Here is a 16,155-nt window from a genome sequence, read left to right as displayed (position 1 = left end):
CAGGAGCCTGAGGAGGCCGTGTCCTGTGAGTGTTCCCACCATGGCCTGGACGGTGGTCCTGCTTGGGCTTCTCTCTTACAGCTCAGGTCAGAGGAGGGGACTCTGCATTCTTGCGGGACACCCCTAGGGATCTTATGGTGTCCTAGTCACCCATAACAACACCTATATCTTTCCTGTTGGTTTTAGGTGTGGATTCTCAGACTGTGGTCACCCAGGAGCCGTCAATGTCTGTTTCTCCAGGAGGGACAGTCACGCTCACCTGTGGCCTTAGTTCTGGGTCAGTCTCTAGTGGTAATGACCCTGGCTGGCACCAGCAGACCCCAGGAAAGGCTCCCCGCACACTCATCTACGACGTAAACAACCGGCCCTCTGGGGTCCCTGAGCGCTTCTCCGGGTCCATCTCTGGGAACAAAGCCGTCCTCACCATCACGGGGGCCCAGCCTGAGGACGAGGCCGACTATTACTGTGCTCTGGATATGGGTAGTTATACTTACACAGTGATGTGACCCCAAGGGGAAGTGCAACCAAATCTTCCTCCTGTGCACAGAATGGCTCAACTTTAGTGAAAAGGAAAGGGAGAGGGTGGAAATGGTCAGCACAGTAAGGGGAGGGGCTCCAAGGCCCCATTTCCATGTCCAGTGGCTCCTGTCTGCATGCCTCCAACAGTCTCCCCCCGGGTGTGCCCATGTGTCCCATGTGACCCTGGCACAATGGGCTTCCTCTCCTCCCCTGTCCCTAGAACCCTGACGGAGTGAATGCTGAGGGCAGACACATTAACTATCAGAGAGTCTCAGAGCCTCCACTGCCCCCTAGAATTCTGATGACAGTCCTAGGTTGGCCCAGTAGCAATGGAAAATCACTTCGGGAAACTCCCTGCTGACTCTACCCAGGACACACAGATGCCGGGCTAGGATTGGGGTCTGGGGTTAATCCTATCTGTCATAACACCATGCAGGTTTAACTTGGCCTGCCAAGATGTCTCAAGAACAATGGTCAGCAGAAAGGGCACCCAGCAACCAGCTCTAGCCAATCAAATGATGACACCCCAACCAGCTACCCTTCGTGGGTTTTTGTGCTTAAAAACCCTGCCCTAAGAACGATGGAGCGAGTCCCAACCTCCCTGGGTTGGCTCCACTTCCCCTCCTATTCCCTGCTGATAGGCTCTGCTCCTTAGCTTGTTGCGTCCACTGGGTTTCTTGAGCGACTGCGACCTAACACCTGTCTGTATCCCAGGAGCTTCGAGAAGTTATGTTCTCATCTATTGACTTCAGCCTGTGGACCATGTGAATATTTTATTATCATTTAAATGAGTGTGTCACTGGGAGCTTGCAGGTGATCCTATGTCTTTCACTAGGCCTGCTGAGAGAAATCTGTGTTTTATTGAGAAAAATCTGTTTTTACAAGCCCACTCTAAAGTTTTTCCAGAATGCTAAAGGCTGAAATATACCTGCACTTCTATTAATATAAAATTATTCCTGATCACTGGACATCATAGAACACAGGGCTTGACTTTCCCTACTGTGTATTCTGGAGAGGCTGACATCTGAAATACTTATATTTGCATATTTGCACTTCGCACAGACCAGAACTCTTTCTGGCAGCGAAAAGAAGTACGGTAATTATGCACCCCATGATTGATTGAAAGTGTTTACACGTTAGACCCTGGATGTGTGGATAGAGACAGACACCTGGTGAGCTGTAGAAACCAGCTGGGGTCTCAGAGCTTTGGGCCATGACCAAGAGGGGGCACTGGTACACCACCCTGGAGCTTCTAAATAGTTGTTCAGTGAGGATCATTCAGTCAAAGGGATCTGGGCCTTGGGGCTGGGCACTGTGCTCACTGACCTGAAATCAGCAGCTGTGTCCTTCCAGGCCTGGCAGAGTCTCCTGAGCTGAGACCTTTGTGTGGTCTCAGCAGGTGCTTCCTTCAGGGCTCTTGCCAGGGATGAAGCCAGCCCCCATCCTCTGTCTGGGGTGTGAGCTGAGCACCAGCACCAGGGCTGAGGAAGGGGCTGGGCAGTCCATGATGGACACACATTTGCATGGCCAGCCCCTCCCCTGGCAGAGGGTGGGGAGAAAAGGAGCCCCACTGTGGGCTCAGGGGCTGTGTGCACCATGGCTGGACTCCTCTGCTCCTGGTGCTCCTCTCTCACTGCACAGGTAGGGACAGGATTCTGGGTCCAGGATAGCCATTTACCTTGCATGTTCCTTCACTTGAACAGACCCTTGAGGAACTTTAACCTGAGTACCTGCTCCATCAACCATGAATGTGCCTGTTTATAGGTCCCCTCTGCCAGCCTGTGCTGACTCAGCCCCTCCCTCTCTGCATCCCTGGGAACATCAATGAGATTCCCATGCACCCTGAAAAGAGGATTTAATGTTGCCGACTACAACACAGACTGATACCAGCAGAAACCACAGAGCGCCTCCCAGCATCTCCTGTCTGACCTCCCAGATTCAGACAAGCACCAGGGCTCCTGCCCCTGCAGGTGCTTCTCTGGATCCAGAGACACCTCAGCCAGTACAGGGTACCTGCTCATCTCCGGGCTGCAACCTGAGGACAAGGCTGGCCTTGCTGTTGTGTCTATTACAGCAGCCCTGATGCTCACACTCTCTGGGAGTCTAAAGGCTCTAAAGGTTGGTGAGAATGAACACCCCTGTGCTCCCCCTGCCAGGGAACCTCAACCCTGCTCTGCTGGGATCATGTGTCCCTCACAGGTGACTTCTGTTGTCACTTCTGCAGACAGGACTTGAGTTTCCTCTAAACAGCAGAGTGACTTTTCCCTCATCTCTGAATTACACTGACTGTCACCACTATGTTCCAGCTCTCCTGTCTCAGAGGCAGAGTTCTTTCAGAGAGAAACATCTCCCAGTGGAGACGCTACAGGTGCAGACAGTGGTTGGTGCCAGCCGTGCCTAGCTCTGATTCAGGGGAGACTCAGTGATGTTTCCTCTCCAAATACTTTAACTGGGGTTTGATATGAAACACCAGCATGAAAAAATGAATATCAGCGTACACCCTAGCAGTGAACCATCAACAATGAAGAATAGAACTTAAAAACTAACAATAAAAATTTTAAAACTATAGTGGCATCAAAAATGAAAAATACTTAAAGAGAAAACTAAAAAGGTGAAAGTTTTGTAGCAATGACAGATATAAACTGTTCTTGAGATACATGAAGAAGACTGAAATGAATGAGCGCACATTTAGTTTATTGTCAGACACACCATATAAATCATCCCCATACGAACGTGTACATTCTTGGAGATGATTTGAGTGACTTCCACTTGTAATGAATGGCCAGGTGGGAAATCTCAGTGAAGAAGTGGAAACTGACAAAATCATAGGGCCCTGGGAAAACACTGCTCCATGTCCACGTGACCTGCCTGCATCTGAGGGAGGAGAGGCATATGGAGTTGGCTTGATATCAGAAGACCCAATCAGGGGGTCAAAACAGAGCTTATCCCACTCTCTGAGTGCCAGAGGTCAAGGCTGCCTGAGCACCCCGGGCCCCAGGGAAACAGTACTGAGCGGTAAATGCCAGGTGAGGGCAAAGGTGTGGGAGAACTCCAGGCACAGCGCAGCCAGGATCCCTGGCTGGCTACCTGGGCCTTTGGGTGTAAGGTCATGGACAGGAGGGTTGGTGTAGGGGAACAGAGTGATGGGGCAGCAGGTGAGGGTGCTACCTAATTTGTTCCTGTGTCACACCCCGAGGGAAGCTCCTAATGAGCCCAGATTTGAGGTCACCTTCTCCTGCCCAGGGGTGCACAGACCCACTGCAGGTGCCATGGGAATGGTCCCCAGGGTCCCCAGGTAGGGCCCGAGCTTTCCTACCTGAGACAACACAAATAACCTTCCAGAGGTTCCAGCTTGCCAGTCCTGATCTAGTTCTGTCACCAGATCCAATATGATCACCTCTGGGCTCCAGTCTGGGGCTCAGGCTGAAGCTCATCCTTACAGAAGTAGACACAACCCCAATGCCACAGACAACTCCTGCTCATGGGGACACGTGATCAAACCTGTCCCCTCCTCTCCTGTCTGACCCATCACTGCCCTGTCCCTGCCCCTGAACCAACACCAGCTCAATTTGGGGCTTGTGCTGTCCCTTGTGCTTCTAAAGCCGGGGGTCTGTCCCTCGACTCCATCCATCCTTAGAAAGTAAATGGAAACATCTGCTTTGGGGTCACTGGTCTCCCAAAAGAAACATAATTTTTTTGTAACAAGCAGCAGAATTCTGGCTCAGCAGTTGAATTGGGAGGAGGACAGAAGTGCATCCTGTGTGACTGAGAGAACCAGTGACCAGGGCCTGGTGTGTCTCCTGGTGCCAGCCTGGGCTCCCCTGATAACTCCCTGAGCTGGGACTTACAGAAGCTGAGTCTGCCTGTCCCCTGAGATCAGAGCTCTGCAGGGCCCCTGCATCCCTGGGACGGGGCAAAGCCTGCAATTGAGGAGAGGCTCTCAAACCATCGAGGGCTCACTATCCCAGCTCAGCCTCAGAACTACCAGTGCGTTTCCCTCTCTAGTACTTTTGGTGGAGGATGTTGGATAAAGGTCAATTCATTTGGGTATAGATGCTGTAACTCCAGCGTCATTTGAAAACAAAGACTTGATTATCTGTTTTGTAATAGCTTTTGCACTGAAGAAAACAGTAATCAGGCTCTAATATCTGAAATATATTAGTCAGTCACAAGAAAATAAGACATCACCAGGCTGACAGAGGAGGGCCAATAATGACCCAGAGCAGTATCGAAGAGCAAACACACGATCCCATATAACAATTGACCCTCTCCACAGCCACAACAGGTACATAAGTTAACCTGTAAGAATAAGCAGTGCACAGGTGTTCCCAGGTGGCCCTGAAATATCTAGTAACAAGTTATGTGCTACATGGTCTGTATATAACCCTTTAGAGGTCACTAGTGATGTGGAAAATCAATGTCTGGGCCCAATCAACACTGCAGGGACCTACTCAATGTACTGCCTTAGTCAGTGATACCAGATAACATCCAAGTAGAAAAGTCATCCCTCCCTGCCCCTTGCGGGAGAGACCTGAGGGGTCAGGAGGCCTGGAGAATGTGGGCTGTGAAGACAGTAGGGGGTGCTGTTGTCTGGTCCTGGGAGGACTGGGTTCTATGACAAGAGAATTAAGAAAATTCTCCTGTGAATCTTGTCCGTTTGGGCAAGCAGCATTGACACTGTGTGTGACTTTCCATCACCAGGGTCCCCAGGAGCTACATGAGCCCTGAGGTCTGACTCACACCCTTGCTTCACATCCAGCTCCCCCTTCAAGGACTTGTTCCTGCCTGATGTGCTGACAGACAGTTTCAGGTGGACAGACACACAGTAGGAGCTAATCTGTATGAAGAAGCTCAGCCCATGAGTCTTGCTGGACACAGGCCATGACACCCTTGGAAATGGGAGAGTCTCAGTTCCCAAAACAAGGCCTGAGCAGGCAGACTTCTGGGGCTTCATATCATGACCCAGATCCCTCTGCTCCTCACACTTCTCACTCCCTGATTTGGTGACAGAGGGCGACTCTGCTCATTCAGTGCCTGAGTCACTCTATCTTCACTGGTCTGTGCAAGGTCCTAGCATCTGCTTTGTTCCACATCTCCCCAGGGGACATCAGGATGACACTGTTGCACCAAGAGAGGAAGCTGATTTGCATGAAGCATCTCCTCCTCCTAATAGGTCTGGGAGGCAAGATAAGGCCCCAAGGACACCTCTTTCGACCCCAGGAGCCTGAGGAGGCCGTGTCCTGTGAGTGTCCCCACCATGGCCTGGATGGTGCTCCTGCTCGGGCTCCTTGCTTACAGCTCAGGTCAGAGGAAGAAACTGCATTTTTGGGGGACACAGCAAAGCGCGGCCTCAGGGTGATCTTGTATCTTATAGCAACATCCGTGTCTTTCCTGTTGGTTTTAGGTGTGGATTCTCACATTATGGTGACCCAGGAGCCATCACTGTCCGTGTCACCAGGAGGGACAGTCACACTCACCTGTGGGTCTAGCTCTGGGTCAGTCTCTAGCAGTAGTTACCCTAACTGGTTCCAGCAGACCCCAGGCCAGACTCCCCGTATACTCATCTACAGCACAAACAACCGGCCCTCTGGGGTCCCTGAGCGCTTCTCTGGATCCATCTCTGGGAACAAAGCCACCCTCACCATCACGGGGGCTCAGCCTGAGGACGAGGCCGAGTACTTCTGTATTCTGTGGCACAGTGACCATTACCACAGTGTCAGGTGCAGAGGAGGAAGTAAGACATAAACTCTGGGTTCAGCCATAGCTCTGCTCCTTCCCGTGTATGCAAAGTTGAACAGAAGCTCTAGAATATGTGTGTGATGAGTGAGAGGTGTGAACCTCTGGATGTCAGAATGCAAAAAACCACCCAGACAGCCTGTGCCCCACATCCTGCTGCTCATGCCCTCTGCCCCCTTGTGTGACCTCTGCCTTGAGTGTGGGCTGCCCTGTGTGGGGACTGAGACAGAGGCTGTCAGGGGACAGTGAGAAAGTGTGAGCCCACCCTCTGGAGGTCCAGTGGGAGCTTGTTTGGGCTGCACTTGGATAGGTTGTATGAGGACAAACTCTCAGTTCAAGATCTCTTCCAGACACTGTCACCCAGTTGTGGAGAGCCCAGCAACTTCCCGGAAAGAGGGACAGAGACAAGAATGAGTACTCTGGAGATGTCACTCAGCAGCTCAGTAGGGGTCTCATGATCAGAGAGCTGCAAGGGCAAGAGCCCTGTGAGGACAGTGGTGGCTCCAGGGTTGGCCTTGTCAGTGGTGAGTGGGTGGGGAGCACAGGAGTCAGGGTGTGCAACACAGTTGGGGTCCAAATGGCTGAGAATAATCTCCTTCTCATGCCATTTCCCTCATCTGGGTGTGCAAAAATTAATTTAACTCTCAGAATCCCAGCCTGCTGTGAAGAGGTGATAACAGAAAAACCAACAAGCAGAGGTCATCAAATATGCAGACTCTCAGTGATGCTGATTCTGACTGGAACATGCAAGGAAGAGAACAGAGCACACCGCCAGCTCCGTGGGGCGAGGGGAGTGGATGGAGGGATGGAGCAAAAATGAAAACAAGAGAGAATTCATGGACACCAGCAATAGTAAGATAACTGTGGGGTTGGGAGGGGTAGAAGAGGGTATGAGATGGATAAATTCTAATGGAAAGAACACAATGAAGTAAATTTTTATAAATGTAGCTCTTGGAGACATTTACAGTGTGTTAGCCCAGGACCAGGGGCCACTGCCCACTGCTTCGCTGGTTGCAAGTCTCATGGGGGCACACTAAGTTTGGGAGAAAGAGCAGAGACATAAGGATCCAGTGAGATGGCCCCAGGGATCCTTGTCCTGAGGGTTTTTATCTCAGAGGGGTCTTAACAGAATATTCATTAACTTTCCAGGTGTCGTGCAATGTATGATTCATCAAAATGCACATATACAGGGGCAGGATATTTTCTGGTGAGTTTTATTTTTAAGAACATATTGACAAGAGACCAGGACAATTGCTGATCTGCCCCAGGATAGTCTGCCACGGGTGACCCTTTTGCTCCACGTGTTCTTAGTGACGTATCATAAAAGCTGGTGATTCACTAGCTGGCTGTACTTGGTCAATCTGTTTCACCTTGTTTAATATTTTTCTCTTCAATTCCCATATTCCACTTGTCAAGCAATTTCCCTAACTCCTTACCAACCTCTCTCAGGATCCACCTCAACAGGTTACCCATCATGGTAGCTGAACAGCACCTGTGGTGTATAAAAGTCTAACCTGTGACTATGGACATGGTGCTCTGTCCTGACCTGCAGCATAGTCTGGACCCCAGCACCACAAGGGGAGCAGAGGAGAGACCACTCCTTCTGTCAAGGCTGGGGTCCACGTGGGGCGTCTCTGCCTCCATTTCCTGCAGTGCTGGCCTCTGTGGGCTCTCACGTTGCTGCAGGGAGATGAGGAATATTTATTCCAGGAACACATGAGAAATCCTAACATTTCCAAGGTCAGCTCCACTGGGACCTATACATGAAGAGAAAAGTTACCAACCTGGCAGGGACAGTTGACTTTGATTATCAAGACGTGGTGGGGCTGCTTTCACAGAATGGGGATGAGAAGTGCTGAGCTTGGCTTTGGAGAGTCTCTCCTCCCCGATTGGGATGGGAAAAGAACAGCTACAGCAACAACAAACACGTCCTCAGAAGGAAGTGGATTTGACCATTAACCCTTCGAGGAGAAGGTTCTGACCCACCCTGCGAGGTAGCCACCTGGACCTGGTGGTTAGAAAGGGCAGGGAATCAGCACCGGAGGGGGAAGGAGAGGACAAGCAGCATCCATATTGCTCGAGACACACCTAGCAGCAGATGCTACAGTTCTTGCCATGGTTGAGCCCTTGAAACCTGCCCAAAGGTCCTGCAAGAACACCTTATGAGACAGATGACAGAAACTGGTGGATCTACATGGTATAGGGGTGGATCGTAGGGGATGGCGCACTGTCCTGCTGTGATTGCTTCTTCCAAGACAGAGTGTCCTTGCCCAGTGGCAGAGGGTTGTCATCCAACTGCTCTGAGCAGACACTGCCAGAGTCTCAATTTGGATAAGAGACCCCCTATGGTCTCCCAGGGAAAGGGCACTCAGGATGTGAGCTGAGAGATGTGAAGAGTGTAATGAAATGAGACTCAGATGTTCAGGGTTAAGAATCAGTTGCAAACAGGATCCATTTGTGTTTTTTACGGACTACCGATGGGAAAGTGAGGCAGGAGACAGGCATCAGTTCACGGCAGGCCCCCAGATACCTTGAATCAGACAGTAAAGATTTTTATTTAATCATGATAGGGAGGCAACGATTTGGAGTTTTACAATCGGAGACAGGCTTCATCGTATGTATGCATTTCAACTATCACTGTGACGATAATGCCAAAAATTAAATAAAGCTGGGTGCACAGCACCGGACAGAGATGGGTGCGTGGCCCTGGTAAGTGAGACGGGACATGCACAGAATCCCTGGAGCCCTGCAGCGGGGCCAGAGGACCAGGACGCACTGTGGGAGGCCCTTCAGTCCAACACTGTCCTTCCTTTGTGAGGCTCCTGTCTCTCGGCCATCAGGGGTTGCCTCCAGATCTGAGGGGGATCCCAGGCCAAGTGGGGATTCCAGCCACGTGGGGACATTTGTGATGACAGTGACTCTGTTCCCTGTGACTTTTCCTGCTGGTGTAGAAGCTCCATGAGAACTGAGATTGTAAATGTTTTTGTGTTTTGTTATCAATGTATCTACAGATCCAGAACACAGGCTGGCATGAAGGACAAACTCAAACATGTTTGTTGAGTGAATATGTCTGGGCGCCTAAATGTGTGATCTGGGAAAAGGAGCAGATCTGAGGCCCATAGAAAGACTTCTGCTTTTGGGCATTTTGGCATTCAGGTTCTGAGTTAGTTCTAGAGGAAGTGTGAAACATTTGACCCCAGAGTCTGAAAAGCAGGAAAGTGCCATGAATGTGAGTCCTCAGCTCCTTAATTAACCATGTAGGTGAGGTACTGGCCCCAGGGCTGGGGAAGGGGACAGTGCCAGGGACCTGGGTCCAGGGCCTCAGGCAGAGAAAATGGAGAGGCTGTGATGAGTCACCAGGACCTGAGTGAAGAACCACAGTGTCAGGGAGATGGCAGGGGAGGCTGAGGACGACAGATGCCCTCCGAGAGCCAGTACAGTGCTGAGTACAGGACAGTTGGGTGAATGTGCACTGCTGTCTCCCTTCACTAAGGTCCCATAACATAATCATTTGTCCACACATGTTATCTACAGAGAACTACGTGACCCATGAAACTCTAGTATACAGCTCCACATCCCCAATCCCATAAAAACCATGATGGCAACATTCTTGAAAGAAGTGAAGATGGGTTTGTGTGCTCTGCATCCACAGAGGAGAGGCTTCTGCAAAGCGAGGTGAGGGCAAAACAGCCAGAAATGAGGAGGTGAGAATTTCTGTCACAGTCTGGATTTCATTCCTCCCAGCGTGTGCTTCCGTGATCCTCAGACCTGCATGATGAGGACCCATTGTCCATCCCTGACTTTCATCAGCTCATCAGTTCCATCGCTCAGCACTTGGGAACATGGAACACAAGTCAGTGCTGTGACAGCAGTGGATTTAATGCACAGGAGTTTCAGAACATTAAAACACATGTACATAAAAAAGAGTATATATGCATAGTATATGCATGACTAGGACAAAATGTGCAAAATAAATGTGGCAGCATATGCAGAATACTGCAAATACAGAAAAAGAAAAATCGATTCTTGATGCAAAGAAGTATATACACTGGTAAATGCTAAGCACACCAATGTGTTAGTTCTTCACAAATCCCTGGACATTCTCTGTTCCCTATCAAAGTTCTAAGGCTTTGCCCTGATTTGAATATGCCACCAGCCTCACTTTCTGGAAAATTCTTTTCACACTCGTTTGACTCTGCTCCTCTTGTGTGACCCTGTACTTCATGGAACACAGGGGTTAACTGTTTCTCCTGTGTATTCTGGGACACTGACATCTGGAATAGTGATTTGTACATGTTCTTCATTCCCGCAGACCAGAACTCTTTCTGGGAGTGAAAAGAAGTAGGGTAATTACCCACCACATGATTGATCAACAGTATCTACACATGAGACCCTGGATGTGTGGATAGAGACAGCCACCTGGTGAGCTACAGAAACCAGCTGGGCCCTCAGGGCTTTGCCCAGGATCAGCAGGTGGCAATGGTAGACCACCCAAGAACCTCTAAACACTTGCTCAGTGAGGATCATTCTCTAAAAGGAATGGGGGCCTGGGGGCTGGGCACTGTGCTTACTGATGGAGCTCACTGATGAAGATACAGTCACTGTGTCCTCAGGCCTTGTAGAGTCCCCTAAGCTGGGATTTTTGTGTGGCCTCAGCAGGTGCTTCCCCCTAGAGCTCTTCCTAGGGATAAAGCCAACCCCCATCCTCCTCAGTTGTAGCCTAGGCTGAGCTCCAGCACCAGGGCTCAGGGAGGGGCTGGACAGCCCTTGGATGGACACACATTTGCATGGGCAGCCTCTCCCCTGGCATGGGATGGGAAGAAAAGGAGGCCTGGGCAGCCCAGCCCCACTGTGGGCTCAGGGACTCTGTGCACCATGGCTGGATTCTTTTCCTCCTGGTGCTCCTCTCTCACTGCACAGGTAGGAACAGGACTCTGGGTCCAGAACAGCCATTTACCTTGCATGTTCCTTCACTTGAACAGAGCCTTGAGGAACTTTAACCTGAGTACCTGCTCCACCAACCAGTAATGTGCCTGTTTTTAGGTCCCCTCTGCCAGCCTGTGCTGACTCTGCCCCTCCCTGTCCGCATCCCCAGGAACATCACTGAGACTCCCATGCACCCTGAGAAGTGAATTTAATGTTGGCGGCTACCACACAGACTGGTACCAGCACAAGTCATGGAGCCCTTCCAAGCATCTCCTGTCCCACCTCCCGGACTCAGGCAAGCAGCAGGGCTCCTGGGCCTGCAGGAGCTTCTCTGGATCCAAAGACACCTCGGCCAGTGCAGGGCACCTGCTCATCTCTGGGCTGCAGCCTAAAGATGAGGCTGGCTTTGGTATTGAGTCCATTACAGCAGCCCTGATGCTCACACCCTGCTGAGAGTCACAGGTTGGTGAGACTGAAGGCACCTGTGCTCCCCCTGCCAGGGAACCTCACCCCTGCTCTGCTGGGATCAAGTTTCCCTCACAGGTGACATCTGTTGTCACTTCTGTAGACAGGACTTGAGTTTCCTCTAAACAGCAATCTGGCCTTCCCCTCATCTCTCATTTAGACTCACCATCACCACCATGTCTCAGCTGTTCCTGTCTCAGTGTCAGAGAGTCCTTTCCAGGAGAACCATCTCACAGGGGAGATGCTGGAGGTGCGGACACTGGTTGGGATCGGCCGTGACTGGCTCTGAGACCAGGGGAGACTCAGTGATGTTTCCTCCTAATGCTTTAATCGGGGCTTTGAAATACAAAAATAACATGCAGAACTGAATACCAATGTACACAGTAAAAATAAACCATCAATAATTAACAAGAAAACTTGTAAATTAACAAGAAAAATTTTAAATATTATAATAGCATCAGAAATAAGAAATACTTAAAAATAAAACTAAGAAACTGAAAGTTTTCTAAAAATGAGAGGTACAACTAATACCTGTTATACATGAAGAAGATCTAAATAAATGAACACACATCTACTTTATGGTCAGACACTGAACATCAATCACCCCCATACACATTTATACATTCTCAGTGAGAATTTGAGTGACATACACTTGCAATGAAAGAACAGGTAGGAAATCTCAGCAAAGAAGCAGGAACTGTAAGAACATAATAAAGTATGTTAAAGCCCTGGGAAAAAACTGCTCCATGTCGACGTGACCTGCCTGCATCTGAGGGAGGAGAGGCCTATGGAGTTGGCTTGATGTCAGGAGACCAAATCAGGGGGTCAAAGCAGAGTCTGTCCCTTCACTTTCAGTCCCTGAGTTCAAGGCTGCCTCAGCACCCTGGGCCCCAGGGACATAGTACAGGGTGGTGAGGTGTCAGGTGGGTACACCAGTGTGGGAGGAACTCCAGGCACAGAGCAGACAGGACCCTTGGCTGGGTACCTGGATCTTCAGGTGTGAGGTCATGGACAGGAGGGTTGGTGTAAGGGGAAGTTTGGGGCCTGAGACCAGGAGATGTCTCAATGGGACAGGAGAGGATGGGGATGGTCTACGTTTCCTGGGGAACTGCCAAGCCTGCTCCAGGGTAAAGTGGTCCAGGGAAGAGACACTCAGAAAGCTGACACAGCTCAGGACCATGGGGACTCCTGGAAGTGGATCCCTGAATCCTTGGGCACTAACTGGGCCCCTAGCCCTCCCACACCTCCTGCAGCTCTCCAACAGGCCAGGGTGGGGGCTGTGTGGTGGGACAGCAGGAGCGGGTGCTCCCCAATTTGTTCTTGTGTCACACCCCCTGTGAAGCTCTCAATGAGCCCAGATTTGAAGTCACCTTCTTTTGCACAGAAAGCCCCACAGTCACTGGACTGGACATGACACTTGTCCCTAAGTGTCCAGGCAATGCCCCAATATTCCTACCTGACACAGCACAGAGGGACCTTCCAGGGGATTCAGCTTAATGGTCCTGATCTAGGTCTGTCACCAGAACCTGTGTGACCACCTCTGGGCTCCAGTCTGGGGCTCAGGCTGAAGCTCATCCTTACAGAAGTAGGCACAACCCCAATGCCACAGAGAGCTCCTGCTCCATGGGGACACGTGATCAAATCTGCCCCCTCCTCTCCTGTCTGACCCATCACTGCGCTGTCCCTGCCCTTGAACCAACACCAGCTCAGTTGAAGGCTTGTGGTCTCCCTTGTGCTACTAAAGCTGGGGGGCCAGCCCTCAACTCAGTCTCCCCTGAGAAAGTAAATGGAAATATCTGCTTTGGGGTTGCTGGTCTCCCAACACAAACATAATTCTGTTCTTAGAAAAAACAAAATTCTGACTCAGTTCCTGGGTGGGGAAGAGGATAGAAGTGATCATGTGAGCCTGAGAGAACCAGGTGGCCCGTGCCCAGTGCCCTGTGTGTCTCCTGGTGCCAGCCTAGGCTCCCCTGATAACTCCCTGAGCTCTGAGTCCTTACAGAAGCTGGGTCTCCCTGTCCCCTGAGTTCAGAGCTCTGTGGGGTCTCTGCATCCCCGGGACTCGGCAAAGCCTCCCATGGAGGAGAGGCTCTCAGACCACCAAGTGCTCACCATCCCAGCTCAGCATCATGACCTCCAATGTGATTCCCGCCCAGTAGTTTGGGTGGAGGATGTTGGGTAAGTGTCAATCATTTCAACATGGATCCTGTGAACTCAAACCCATCACCTGACAGAAACTTGATTCTCTGTTTCTTATTAACCTTTCACTGAGGAAACAATTATTTAGACTCTAATGTCTGAAATGCATTAGATAGTCAAAAGAAAGTAAGGCATCACTAGGCTGACAAAGGAGGCCAAAGGTAACTCAGAGCAGTAAGGAAGAGCAGAACACACGATCCCAGACTATGATGCGTCTCGTGAACACACAGGAATCAAAGTCACAGCCTCTGCAGTGGGGGCTGGGGACTGACAGGAGACCCTTCCCACAGAAAAAGCAGGGAGATAAGTTAACCTGTAACAATGGACAGTGCACAGGTGTTCCCAGGTAGCCCTGAAATACCTAGTAACAAGCTCCATGCTACACGTCCTGTATTTAACTCTTTAGAGGTCATTAGTGATGTGGAAAATCAGTGCTTGGGCCCAATCCACACTTCAAGGACCTACTCAATGTACTGCCTTAGTCACTGACGTCAGATAACATCCAAGTGCAAAAGTCATCCCTCCCTGCCCCTTGCAGGACAGCTGGGAGGATCCAGGAGGCCTGGGGCATGTGGGCTGTGAAGACAGTAGGGGGTGCTGTGCCAGGCCTGGGAGGCTGGGTTCTGGGACAGGACAACTAGGAAAATTCTTTTCTGAATCTTGCCCACTTGGGAATGCAGCATCCACACAGTGTGTCACTTGCCATCACCAGGGTCCCCAGGAGCTACACAGTTCCTGAGGTCTGACTCACACCCTTGCTTCACATCCATCTCCCCCTTCAAGGAGTTGTTCCTGCCTGATGTGCAGACAGACAGGGTCAGGCGGACTGACTCACAGCACAAAGAAATCTGCGTGAAGAAACCCGGCTGATGAGAGGTGCAGGACACTGGACTACAGACCCTTGGGCATCAGAGAGTCTCAGCTCCTACAACCAGGCCTGAGCAGCCAGAGTGCTGGGGCTTCCCCATCATGACCCAGATCCTTCCACTCCTCACCCTCCTCACTCCCTGATTTGGTGGTGACAGAGGTCACTCTGCTCATTCAATGTCTGAGTCACTGTATCTACACTGGTGTGTGTTAGGTCCCAGCATCTGCTCTTTCCACATCACCCCAGGGGACATCAGGGTGACACTGTGGCACCAGGAGAGGAAGCTGATTTGCATGAATTATCTCCTCCTCCTTATCTGTCTGGGAGGCAAGAAAAGGCCCCAAGGCCACCTCCTTCTACCTCAGGTGCCTGAGGAAGCAGTGTCCTGTGAGTGTCCCCACCATGGCCTGGATGGTGCTCCTGCTCGGGGTCCTTGCTTACAGCTCAGGTCAGAGCAAGGGACTCTGCATTCTTGGGGGACATAACAAAGCAGGGTCTCTGGGTGACCTAGTCACCCATAACAACACCTGTGTCTTTCCTGTTGGTTTTAGGTGTGGATTCTCAGACTGTCATCACCCAGGAGCCGTCACTGTCCGTTTCTCCAGGAGGGAAGATCACACTCACCTGTGGCCTTAGTTCTGGGTCAGTCTCTATTGGTAACTACCCTGGCTGGTACCAGCAGACCCCAGGCAAGGCTCCCCGCACGCTCATCTGCAGCACAAGCAGCCGGCCCTCTGGGGTCCCTGAGCGCTTCTCTGGATCCATCTCTGAGAACAAAGCCGTCCTCACCATCACGGGGGCCCAGCCTGAGGATGAGGCCGACTATTACTGTGCTCTGGATATGGGTAGTGATACTTACACAGTGATGTGAACCCATGGGGAAGTTGAACCAAAACCTCCTTTTGTGCTCAAAATGGCTCAGCTTTAATGACAAGGAAAGAGACAGAGTGGAAATGGTAAGCACAGGAAGGGGAGGGGCTCCTGGGCCCGATACCCATGTCCAGTGGCTCCTGTCTACATGCCTTCACCAGTCTACCCCCAGGGTGTGCCCATGTGTCCCATGTGACCCTGCAGAATGGGCTTCCTCTCCTTCTCTCTCCCTAGAACCATGATGGGGTGAGGGCTCAGTGCTGACACATTAACCATCAGACAGACCCAGAGCCCTCACTGCCCCTTGTAGTCCTGCCTGTGTTCAAGGAGCTTTAACAGGATTTACTCTCATGTATTGATTTCACCCTGTAGTCCTTGTGAGGGTTTTATTAGCATTTAAGTGAGGGTGTCACTGGGAGCTTGCAGGTGATGCTGCTCCCTGACTAGGCTGCTGAGTGACTGTGTTTGTGAGCAAAACCTGTTTGAACAAGTCATTTAGACTTCTTTAGCAACAATAAAGTTTGAAAACTTCCTCTACCTTTATTATTATAAAATTATTCCTGAACACTTTT

General features: G+C 50.8%; 3 gene segments (V, D, J or C); all 3 read left to right on the top strand.

The window, feature by feature from the left end:
• On the top strand, window positions 1-506 carry LOC123810835. The segment is given in 2 exon segments: window positions 1-86; window positions 187-506. Coding segments are annotated over 2 exon segments (366 nt in total).
• A 5,223-nt stretch (window positions 507-5,729) lies between these two features.
• On the top strand, window positions 5,730-11,935 carry LOC123810834. The segment is given in 4 exon segments: window positions 5,730-5,822; window positions 5,924-6,253; window positions 11,351-11,590; window positions 11,847-11,935. Coding segments are annotated over 4 exon segments (705 nt in total).
• Window positions 11,936-15,046: 3,111 nt separating this feature from the next.
• Window positions 15,047-16,106, top strand: LOC123810999. The segment is given in 2 exon segments: window positions 15,047-15,161; window positions 15,265-16,106. Coding segments are annotated over 2 exon segments (366 nt in total).
• Window positions 16,107-16,155: the final 49 nt, after the last annotated feature.

The sequence above is a fragment of the Phyllostomus hastatus genome, unplaced genomic scaffold (assembly GCF_019186645.2).
Source record: "Phyllostomus hastatus isolate PE091 unplaced genomic scaffold, TTU_PhHast_1.1 phas_scaffold_760, whole genome shotgun sequence".
NCBI lineage: Eukaryota > Metazoa > Chordata > Mammalia > Chiroptera > Phyllostomidae > Phyllostomus > Phyllostomus hastatus.
Note: the sequence above shows the minus strand (reverse complement) of the source record. Positions and strands in the feature narration are given on the sequence as shown.